Source organism: Heloderma suspectum, chromosome 6 (genome assembly GCF_057233095.1).
Source record: "Heloderma suspectum isolate Gila_16-S chromosome 6, 16-S_ref, whole genome shotgun sequence".
NCBI classification, from domain to species: Eukaryota; Metazoa; Chordata; class Lepidosauria; order Squamata; family Helodermatidae; genus Heloderma; species Heloderma suspectum.
This window is the reverse complement of record NC_139463.1, coordinates 31,025,043-31,036,758: the sequence shown is the minus strand read 5'-3', so window position 1 is coordinate 31,036,758 and position 11,716 is coordinate 31,025,043. Positions and strand designations below refer to the sequence as shown.

General features: G+C 49.8%; 1 protein-coding gene across 2 annotated transcripts; it reads left to right on the top strand.

Annotated features, from left to right (window-relative positions):
• Positions 1 to 582: 582 nt before the first annotated feature.
• LOC146340606 (uncharacterized) lies at positions 583 to 11,547 on the top strand. 2 transcript variants are annotated; one of them, XR_014783734.1, is made up of 5 exons: positions 583 to 2,527; positions 3,266 to 3,308; positions 8,551 to 8,636; positions 9,979 to 10,081; positions 10,505 to 11,545. XR_014783734.1 is itself a non-coding variant. In XM_084803894.1 (4 exons), exons 1-3 carry the CDS (start codon positions 1,233 to 1,235, stop codon positions 10,079 to 10,081), a joined length of 1,437 nt encoding a protein of 478 aa, XP_084660020.1. In that variant the 5' UTR covers positions 583 to 1,232; the 3' UTR covers positions 10,505 to 11,547. The 2 variants fall into 2 exon arrangements, 1 of the variants encoding a protein (XP_084660020.1); XM_084803894.1 differs by lacking the exon at positions 8,551 to 8,636 and having other exon boundaries at positions 3,266 to 3,304; positions 10,505 to 11,547.
• The last annotated feature ends 169 nt before the right edge of the window (positions 11,548 to 11,716 follow it).

The following is an 11,716-nucleotide window of genomic DNA, read 5'->3' as shown; positions in this document are numbered from 1 at the left end:
GGGGCTGATGGGAGCTGAAGTCCAAAACATCTGGGGGAGCAAAAGGCTGAGGAAGGCTGGCAAGTTAATTTGTTGCGGGACAGGGGGATGGGAAGGAAGATACCTTAATTGCATTTAAAGACTAACACATTTATCGCCAACATTCACTTTTGTGGACTGTCCACTTCATTAGATGGATGAAATGATATCCTATATTGGCAGGTATATATACAAATGGTTGTGAGGGGCAGAATTCTAAGCAGTGAGGTCAGAAAGCAATGAAAGTGCAGAAAGTACAGACTAATCCTTAAATCAGGGTGGGCGACCTTTCTGGGGCGGGCACCCATTCTGGGGCGGGTACATTTGGCAATTTGAGCAACTGTCCTGGGCACCACCACAAAATGGCTGCCATGGGAGGTGTGGCAAAGGATAAGTAATCTGCCCCAAAGACTGAATATGGGGCAGAGGTGGGGTCTGAGCCCCAACACACTAAACAAAAAAAATCCTTTAAACCCACTGTTTTCAGTACCAACAGAAACCTATTTCACTGCAATCCTAGCTGCCAGTAAGAAAATGTGTTATTTTTTTTTTCTTTTTAAGAGGAAGGGCACCCTGGCAGGTGCCAAGAAAGTTATCCAGGGGCACACTGGTGCCTGGGGACACCACATTTCCTACCCCTGCCTTAAGCGAAGCCATAAATTCATGTGAAAACCTAACCGTGGTTTTACATCAATTAAAGCCCTAGTGTAATTGCCAGTGTCTGTACCTTTTGCATTTCCAATTCCCCCCTACCTCATGAATTACATTTCTACCACCACCACCACACACTACGCAACCCTATGTGCTTGGGATAATGCTTCATGCATCTGCTGAAGGAGACTCTAATCCATGAAAGCCTTTGCCATAATGCGTTTGATCATCTTTACGGTACCAGAAGACACTTGGTCGTTTGTAGGTGCAGAATGGGTTTCCGTCTGTGGGCAAGGATAGCACCTGGGATCATACTGTTCTGCACAACAAGGCTACCTGGTAAGTGTGCCTTCGACATGGGCAAAACGTATTCCCAATATACTGAGAAACCACAATCGGTCCCCAAAGCTCCTGAGATGGGGGAAGGCGGGGTCATCACGCACACACGCACACCAGCTACTGTTTTTAAGAAAGCTATACAGAGGAGCTATGATTTGAAGAAATTTGGTGGGGGTCGGAGGGTCGCATCCAAAGTTAGTCCTACTTAGAGGACACCCATTGAAATGAATGGAAGTCACACTAACAGTGGATACAACCCAGTGGGTGGGGCTTGTGGATTTCATTCACACACACCCCTCATACCAGACCACCCCCATAAGTGGAATCCTGGAGTGGGCAGGAGAAACGCCAGGCACTTTGGCTCGGGCACCTCTGCTATGTATATGCATATATATGGGAGGGTACGGCGTGCCTCTGAGAACACGCAGAGCGCTCTCCACCTTGGCCAGAAATCGCCGCAAGGAGACGCCCGTCACGGAATCGGGAGGGCGGGGCGGAGCTTCCCGCTCAAGCATCTCTGCGCATTTCTGCACACAGCCTCTGAGCATGTCCGGAGCAGCACGAGCGCCTCTGGGCATGCCCGGCCCGGCCCGCCACGCCGCCCCTCCTCCTCAAGCACCACGCCGGGGGTCCTGTGGGGCCCGAAGGCGCCCGATTCCCCTCCCGCCGCCCCGCGCCATGCTCGCTGCCGGGGCTACTCACAGGGTGACGGTGCCGTTGGGCACGAAACGAGGCGCCGGCGGCTCCACGAGCTCTTCGCCGCTGCAGCTGACCCTCTTCCGGGCCGGGGCCAGCCCCTTCGGCCTCTCGCCCACGCACTGGCAGCCGCGCAGCTGCACGGGGCAACTGCGCGCTCCCCCGGGGCACCACAGCGCCGCCAGCAGGAGCAGGGCGGCCGCGCAGCGCATCCTCGACGGCGGCGGCTCCCAGCAGCGGCGGCGGCGTCCGCAGCCCATCAGCCCATCCCGGCGGCGGGGCTGCGTCCCGTCCCCAGCCTCGCCGCCGCCGCCGCCGCCGCCTTCGGGAGCCGGAGCGCCGCGGGAGATCGAAGGACTCCAGCCGGCTCGGAGCCGGAGCTTGGCCGGGGCGCGGAGGGGCGCGGGGCGCAGCGTCAGAAGCGTCGGGCGGGCGCTGGCATGAGCCGGGGGAGCGTCCGCCGAGCCCCGGGTCCGGGCCGGGGGGCTCTTCCCGGCCGTCACGCCTCTCCCGCAGGGAGCGGCGGCCGAGACGCGCAGCCTGTCCGGGGCTCGGCTGCCTGCGGCGCCTGCCCCTGGGCCGGGGCTGCGCGCTGCATGGCCGGGCGGGAGCGCAGGGCTCGGCGGTGCCGCCAGCAGGGGATGTCCGGCGGCGGCGCTGCTCGCGAAGGGTTGGATCTAGCGGCTTGGGCAGGCTGCTGTGATTCGGGTCCCTCCCCTCGATCGCTGGCATGGCCATCCTGGCTCCACCGCAACTGCCGGGCCCTAGCGCCTCCCGCTTCTCACTTCTCTCTCGCTGCCGTGGCTGAACTTGGGATTGATCGGCAAGTTTCTTTCTATCCCTTTAGGGCTCGACCGAGACGAAGGGTTATCCCCCCCGTATTAAATTAGTCTTTCTTCTTCTTCTTCTTCTTCAAACTCCTCCTTCAAAAAACCAACCATTTTTCATGGTTGAAAACCACCTCCCACACTGGAGGCATTCAAGACGAGTCTGGACAGCCATCTGTCAGGGATGCTCTGACGTGGATTCCTGCATTGAGCAGGGGGTTGGACTTGATGGCCTTGTAGGCCCCTTCCAACCTTACTATTCTATGATTCTATGATTCATGTGGCCTTTAGCACAGGGATTGGGAACTGGTGGCCGTGGATGTTGGACTGCAACTCCCATGATCCTCCCCATTCCAATGCTGGGTAGGGCTGATGGGAGTTGCAGCCCAATGACATCTGGAAGGCTACATATTCCCCGCTCCTGCTTTAGCACAACCAGAGTGTGCTCTGGCCATGCTCAGAGGCACTCGTGTTGCTCTGAAAACGCTCAGACTGTTTGTAATGCAGAAATGCTTAGTTCTCATCTCGTACTGCAAGGGTGGAGAACCTCTGGCCCTCCAGGTATGGTTGGACTACAACTTTCATTGTCCCTAACCATTAGCCATGCTGGCTAAGGCTCATGGGAGTTACAGTGAAACATCTGGAGGGCTACAGATTCCCTTGTCCTTCTGAAACTAAATGTGGAATATTGAACAAATATTTGCTCCCTATTAATCCTAGCTTCCACTTTTTAGGCGCCATATTGAAAGCATGGTTATTCACTGGAGTTTGGGGTAGGTATTAACATGATCTTATTGCATACTTTTGTTGCCTGTTTTGCTGCTGGTGGTAGTTCTGATCTTGGTGTGTGTGTGATCTATTTATGTGGATTTAATTTGACATTTGTTTTATTCCGGTATTGTAAGACACCTTCAAGATGTGGCGGTGGAAAGACAGGGGTATATATGTTTTAAATACCTTTGCTGGAGGTATTTAAGCAGAGCCCAGACAGCTGTCCCCTGCATGGATCACTGCCTTGTTGTGGCGAAGGGGCTTGCGTAACTCAGTGAAGCCATAAGCTATGCCGTGCAGGGCTACCCAAGACGGACAGGTCATGGCAGAGAGTTCTGACAAAATGTGGTCCACTGGAGAAGGAAATGGCAACCCACTCCAGTATTCTTGCCAAGAAAACCCCATGGAACATATCACAAGGCTAAAAGATATGACACCGGAAGATAAGCCTCTCAGGTCGGAAGGTGTCCAATATACTACTGGGGAAGAGCAGAGGGTATTTCCAAGTAGCGCCAGAAAGAGTGAAGCGGCTGGGCCAAAGCCGAAAGGACACTCAGCTGTGGATGTGTCTGGTGGTGAAAAGAAAATCCGATGCTGTAAAGAACAATATTGTTTAGGAACCTGGAATGTAAGATCAATGAAACAAGGTAAGTTGGAGGTGGTCAAACATGAGATGGCAAGATTGAACATCGACATCTTGGGAATCAGCGAACTAAAATGGTCAGGCATGGGTGAATTTAATTCAGGTGACCATCGTATCTACTATTGTGGGCAAGAATCCCTTAGAAGAAATGGAGTAGCACTCATAGTCAACAAAAGGGTGGGAAAAGCAGTACTGGGGTACAATCTTAGAAACGATAGAATGATCTCAGTACGAAACTATACAGGAAAGATCTGAATGTCCCTGATAGCCATGATAGTGCGGTCACTGAACTTGAGCTGGATATCCTAGAGAGTGAAGTCAAGTGGGCCTTAGGAAGCATTACTAACAACAAAGCTAGCGGAGATGACAGTATTCCAGCTGAGCTATTTAAAATCCTAAAAGATGATGCTGTTAAAGTGCTGCATTCAATATGCCAACACATTTGGAACACTCAACAATGGCCGCAAGACTGGAAAAGGTCAGTTTACATTCCAATTCCAAAGAAGGGCAATGCCAAAGAGTGTTCAAACTACCGCACAATTGTGCTCATTTCACATGCCAGCAAGGTGATGCTCAAAATCCTATAAGCTAGGCTTCAGCAGTATGCGAACCGAGAACTACCGGAAGTACAAACTGGGTTTCGAAGAGGCAGAGGAACGAGAGATCAAATCGCCAACATTCGCTGCATCATGGAGAAAGCAAGAGAATTCCAGAAAAACATCTATGTCTGCTTCATTGACTATGCTAAAGCCTTTGATTGTGTGGATCACAACAAACTGTGGCAAATTCTTAAAGTGACGGGAGTACCAGACCACCTTACCTGTCTCCTGAGAAACCTGTACGAGGGTCAAGAAGCAACAGTAAGAACCGGACATGGAACAACCGAGTGGTTCAAAATTGGGAAAGGAGTACGACAAGGCTGCATATTGTCACCCTGCTTATTTAACTTATATGCAGAGTACATCATGAGAAACACCGGGTTGGATGAATCAGAGGTCGGAATTAAGATTGCTGGGAGAATTATCAACAACCTCCGATATGCAGACGATACCACCCTAATGGCAGAATGTGAAGAGGATCTAAAGAGCCTCTTGTTGAGGGTGAAAGAGGAGAGTGCAAAAGCTGGTTTGAAACTCAACATTAAAAAAACTAAGATCATGGCATCTGGCCCCATCACTTCCTGGCATATAGAAGGGGAAGAAATGGAAGCAGTGACAGATTTTACTTTCTTGGGCTCCAAGATCACCGCAGACGGTGACCGTAGCCATGAAATTAAAAGACGCTTGCTCCTTGGGAGGAAAGCTATGGCCAACCTAGACAGCATAGTAAGAAGCAGAGACATCACCTTGCCAACAAAGGTCCATCTAATCAAAGCTATGGTTTTCCCAGTAGTAATGTATGGCTGTGAGAGCTGGACTATAAGGAAGGCTGAGCGCCGAAGAATTGATGCTTTCGAACTGTGGTGCTGGAGAAGACTCTTACGAGTCCCCTGGACTGCAAGGAGGTCAAATCAGTCCATCCTAAAGGAAATCAACCCTGAGTGCTCATTGGAAGGACAGTTACTGAAGCTGAAGCTCCAATATTTTGGCCACCTAATGCGAAGAGAAAACTCTCTGGAAAAGACCCTGATGCTGGGAAAGACTGAAGGCAAAAGGAGAAGGGGACGGCAGAGGATGAGATGGCTAGATAGCATCACGGATGCAATGAATATGAACTTGAGCACACTCCAGGAGAGAGCACAGGACAGGAAGGCCTGGCATGCTATGGTCCATGGGGTCACGAAGAGTCGGACACGACTGAACGACTGAACAACAACAACAGACAGCTGTCTGTCAGGGATGCTGTGGCTGTATCATGCATCATAGATTCTGCACTGAACAGAGGGTTGGACTAGATGACCTCCAACGACCCTTCCAACTCTAAAATACAATGATTCTAAACTTTGAAAATGACATCTGCGCCTGCCATTCTGCACAAGCTCTTTACTGCCTGCTAGCCAGCCCCCTCGCCTTCCCTCACTGATTGCTATTCCTTTGGCTGTGTTGCCCGCTACAGAACAGCCACCCTTCCAGATTCATAAAATGATAGCATTGGAGGGGGCCTTGTAGGCCATTTAGTCCCACCCCCTACTTCAGGGAACGGCAACTACTTTTGGTCCAGGGCCCGGATTATCCCCTTTGACAAAGCTGGTGGGCCAGATGACATCACCAGTAGGGGCACCCTGAAGCCCCACCTCTCCCATGATATCATCTGCCCTGCCCGCTTGAAATTCTCATGCCGCTCTGCATGGGGAGGAGGCAGTGTAAGGGATTCCCCTTTGCACTACTGATGGAGGTTTTGCTCACCCTCTGGTGGAGATTAAGCCCCAGACTGAGCCAAATTAGGCCTGTGGGCCAGAAGTTGCCCTCCCCTGCCTTGATTGATGCAGGAAATCCAGAGCCAGAGAATCCCCAACAGCTTTGTCAAGCCACTCATCTCTCCTCCTCCAACTTTCCTCTTTGAGACCTGCATCTTTCACAAAGTATTTCCTGAACCACTCTAAATTAGCATTTCTTGCATGTATGATTCTTTCCTACCCCACCCTCATGTGTCAGTCCTGGAATTCTCTGCCTTCTCCTGGCTTGTCCACATAATATGCATTCGAAGTCCACTGGGACTCTGTGACTATACTATACTGCAATGCATTCTGCTTCTTTGGGGGTGGGCAGCTCCGCAGAGCATTAAAGCTCTTCTCTCCAACCACTGTAAGTGATACTCCTCTTCCCTCTGGCTATTGAGGTTTCACCAGACACCCTCCCTATGTTTGTTGCCAAACTTATCTTTGCAGCCTTAGGGCTAGCAACTTGTGGTTGTTGTTTTTTTCCCAAAACAATAGCTGAAAATCTCAGGATATTAATTTCTCCGCTAGATTCTAACGCCCCAGTTTGAGCAGGCCAAGCCACTGAAGCAAGGGATGGGTCCTATTCAAGTGGATCATGGCTGTTACAATGGCACAATTTCTTAAAGTTAAAAAGAAGGGGGACCACTGAGCTACCGCAATCCCCTTCCTTCCAGCCATTCTAAACATAATCTGAGCCATCACCTCAACACATCCCTGTCTTTTTGTCTTCAAGAGATGTCCAGGGGAAAAAACAGTTGCCATAGCCTCTGCGAGCTAAACAGGATGGCCTTTGCCGGTTTCACATCCAAGAGGATATGTTGAGGAGGGCTGTGTCTCCAGAGTGCTTGTGCCATCCCAATCCAAGCTCATCTCAGCTGCGCCTCCACGGTTTCCTGTCCAATCACCTTTCCAAACAACTCCGCTCCACAGCTCCAAACAGAAACGTGAAACCTCAAGCCCAGCCAAGCTAGGGAGGATTCCAGTTTCAAACACTGCTTTCCCAAAGGGGTTGAGAACCACGCAGCCCGGGTTTCCTTTCAACTCTTTCCAACCCCTCTCAAGCCTTTCCCAGATAAACACTGACTCCAATCCATTGGAACCGTTCTCCAGCAAAGGCAAACAGAAAGGTGACTTGTGAGCTGCTGCAATAACACCGGACTCCCAATTATCAAAAGGGCTTTAAGTTTCTCAAAGCAGCGCAACTTGGAAAAACGCTCTGCATTCATTTTAAACACCAAGCCAGAGGTTCTCTCTCTCTTTTGAAAAAGGCCTATTCTATGGATTATACCACTTTAAGACTGCATGGGTGTGTGTGTGTGTCATTTGATGGAAAACTCCATCATACAAAAAAGTGCCCCGCATGTTGAAATCCAGATGTTAGGGAGAAAGGTCTTTTTTTATTTAACATTTATCAAGCACCTACCTTTTTTTTCTAAACGCTGTACAGATGAAAGGTAATCTGACAGACATGACACAAAAGATAAAAAGGAGGAGGAAAGCCAGCATCGGAGCAGGATAGCCCATGGATGGAGTTAGGCTGGTTCATCCCTTTGCAACAATGTTCTTCCTCGGAGGCAGTTTCCCAGTGGCCTTTGGCATCTGCCAGGGAACCAGTGAGTGGAGGGTGATGGCTCCGATGTCAGTGGGGTGGTGAATCCACTCCGGGTTTCAGGCAGAACTCTAAAGGAGCTATCCAAGGTGCTTGTACACCTTGGATAGCCATTTAGGGTTCTGACTGGTTCTTACTGAAACCTGGAGCAGATTCACCACCCCACTGACATTGGGGCCACCAGCCTCCACTGGGACCAGCGCATGCCCTCCAACATGCTGTATTTTTATGTATAGGAATCTGTTTTAGGGGGAATATGCCATTATGTGAGCCCTTGCCCCCACCCAGTGACAATCTGAAGTGGTACAGCCGAGGCACAAGTGAGAATTAAAGCCCAAATTCCTCTTATCGGTGGCCAATAAAAACAGCTTAAGCATAGCTTTCCTAGAGGAAACCCAATAGCCACTGACTAAACAATCTCTTCCCCCACCCTCTAGGCAGACAGGGCTCTCTTGAAAGCTGAAGAAACTAAACTCCCAAGTACAATTCTAAAGGACTTTTCCCTTGTCTAAGCCAGCAACTGGGAATACTCACCTGTTTCTGAATGCAGCGTAGGGCAGGAATGGGGAGGAGGAGGCCATTTTGATTTTGGATTCTTTATTTTTGGCAAAGGCAGCAACAGTGCCCCAAAGAGGAGAGGTGTAAGCACAGGGCTGATGGTGCTGAACAAAATGGTACATCCCACACACGGCTGTTTTTAAGGTGAGGAGGAGGAGAAGAAAAAAAGGGAGGTTCCATCACTGACCTCCTATATCACATCTGTTTCGGTCCTTAAGATAAATCAAGGCACACACTGGCCTTTGCCATGTCCTGTTGTGAGACCTGCCTAGGATTATACCAGATAGCCATGCTGAAGATTTAGGGCTCGGGGGTGGAACCTCAGGCCCGGGGACCAAATCCAGCCCTCCTAGGGTTCTCAGATGACCCCACCCCCTTTCTTCTGACCCTGGCCCCACCCCTTCTCCCAATTTCCAACTGTTTGGTGGTTGCCTGGCTTTAGTGCAGGTTTTTTCCCCCCATTCTGAAAGGTTGAAATGCCTTTCCTAAGACTTTGTTAATGGCAGTGAGAGCTTTAAGCTAAAATATGCGGGTATTTTTGTACATTTGGCCCCATCCACCACTGGAATGCAGACCCCAAGAGCTTCTCTGAAATACAACTTGGCCCTCTGGCTGAAAGAGGTTATGCTCCACTGCTTTAGGAGCTGGTGTAGCATCATGGCCAAGAAACGGGATAACAGGGATGAAGAAGTCTCCAGTTTGAATGTCGCCCCTGCCATGAACTCAGGCAAGTCTCGGTTTCTTTCAGCCTCAGCTCCCCGTAATACAGATTGGAGAGCGGGAATAATATTGACTCACCTTACAGGGTTGTTGTAAGGGTTCTACCTAGATCATGCCTGTTGAAGCACTTTGGATACTTCAAAGCACTGTTCAGTTTTAAGTATTTATCATCACCATCCAACTAAAGTAGCCTTCCCCAACCTGGTGCCCTCCAGATGTTTTGGACTTCAACTTGGAAGGGGCCATAGCTCAGTAGTAGAGCGTCTTCTTTGCATGCAGAAGGTCCCAGGGTCAATCCCCGGCATCTCCAGGTAGGGTTAAGAAAGAATCCTGCCTGAAACTCTGGAGAGCCGCTGCCAATCAGTGTTGACAATACTGGGCTAGATGGACCAAGGTTCTGACTCAGTATAAGGCAGCTTCCTATGTTCCTGACTTCCATCAGCCCTAGCTAACATGGACAATGGCCAGGAATGCTGGGAGTTGTAGTCCAAAACATCTGGAGGGCTCCAGATTGGGGGAAGGCTGAATTACATCCACACAGAGTCTGCTTCACGCCTACTTGCTCTGCCACATCCTTTTCAGTGACCTTGTCTTGCTTGCGGGAACTGCATTGTTGCCACAATCCATTGCATCCAATTGTGCCTAATGACATAGGAAATCAATTTAATGCATCACCAAGCCATCCCCTACGTAGCCTCGAGGAAAGCAATGGTTGGGCTTATGCACCTCTGTTGAACACACCCAGATTTTTTTATTTTTTTTGCAGATTGGCGGAGACGTTAACTTTGGATCCAAATATTGGCAGCACAATCCTATGCACGCTTACGCAGTTGTTAAGACACGTAGTGTTCAACGAGGATTACTCTTAGGTAAATGAGCAAAGGATTGCAGCCCTAAAGACACCAGCCACTAGCTGTGTGTGTGGGTGTGTCGCAGGGACGAAGAGACTGATGAGAGAACTAGAGACCTTTCAATCTTTTGGAAGGAGGGAAAAAGCTGTGCAAAAGCCAGGAAACTGACAAACAATTGGTGTTTGGCGGGAACGGGGCGAGGCTGTCTGGGGAACCTTGGACAGCCAGGATGGGACCCAGACTTGAGGTTTTGTACCCTTGTATAGCGCCATCCTTCCCAAAGAGGACTGAGCAAAATGGCCACCAGATTCTGACTGACTGTTGGGGGGATGAAAAACCAGATGGGAGGGAGGATGAAATGAAGTATAACCTGGAGGACGGTATGGCTGACTGACTGGAACATTGAACAGAGTCACTACATGCTGCAACATTTTGTTACAGGTCCTGCTTGTCCATAAGAAAGCTGATTAGTAATCCTGGTCGACTCTTCCTTTCCAAAAGGCAGCTGCAGTAACTGAGCCAAAGGTAACTTTGACTGGGACTGCTAGTAAAAGTGGCACAGAAGCATCTCCAGACCAGTAAGAAATGAAGCATACCCAAGGAGGAGATGAGGAGAACAAGAGAAAGCAGTCACTAGACAAGCAAGCGGTGTTTGCTCCCACCAGTGTCTCCTTTTAACAGCTGATATTTACATGGTAGCAATGACCTACTGAGACTCACACCTGTCCTGGAAAATAACTGTTGGCTTCTGTTTGTTTCCAGGAGGGTCAATTTTTGTTTTGACCTACAAAGCCCTAAAACAACCTTCTTCCCAACCTGTGTGTCTACCAGATGTTTTGGCCCACACTCCCACCATCATCCGCAAACGTTGGCCTCGCTGACTGTGGCTGATAAGGAGGTTCAGTCCAAAACACTGTAGCCCAGCTTGGAATAAGGTTGCTCTAAACCAGGGGTGGGGAACATGTGACTATCCAGATGAGGGAGGATGGGAGTTGTAGTCCAACAACATCTCACGGGAGGGCTATACCATTCCCCATCCCTGCCCTAAACAGTCTGGAACCAGGGGATTAAAAGGGATCGCCTGCTCCCATACAAAACCTGTCTATAAATTTAAATCTACATCTAATGTCCTACACCAAGCTCTTCCACCCACCTTTGGAAGTTAGGTGGGTGGCTGTCTGAGGGAAGGCCTTTTCTGGGGTGGCACCCTACTTGTGGATTTTCCTCCCTGGGCAAATTCTCCTGGGACCATTTGTACTTTTTTTTTTTTTAAGATGCCAGACGAAGTCTATCCCATTCGCCCCTGCTTAAACCAACAATTGATGCTGAACTGCCAAAACCTATCTATTTTTGCTTTCACCGCTGTTGTCTCTATTTCTGTTGTTATTTTAGCGTGTCCTTAATGGCCTATTTTATTCTTATTTGGAAGCTGCTTGAGGGGGCTATTTGTGGGAGAAAGGCAAGATAAAAGTGTCTTAATATATATTGCAATGGCTATTTTAATGCCCCGCGCGCGCACACACACACACACACACACACACGGTCTGGAGGCCTTATTTATGACAGCTGGAACCAAAAAGGCTCTCTTCCTCTCTCCCCACCTTCCCTAGCTCAGAAAATAGCAGGGGAAGTAAACTTGCATCCTTAACTAGA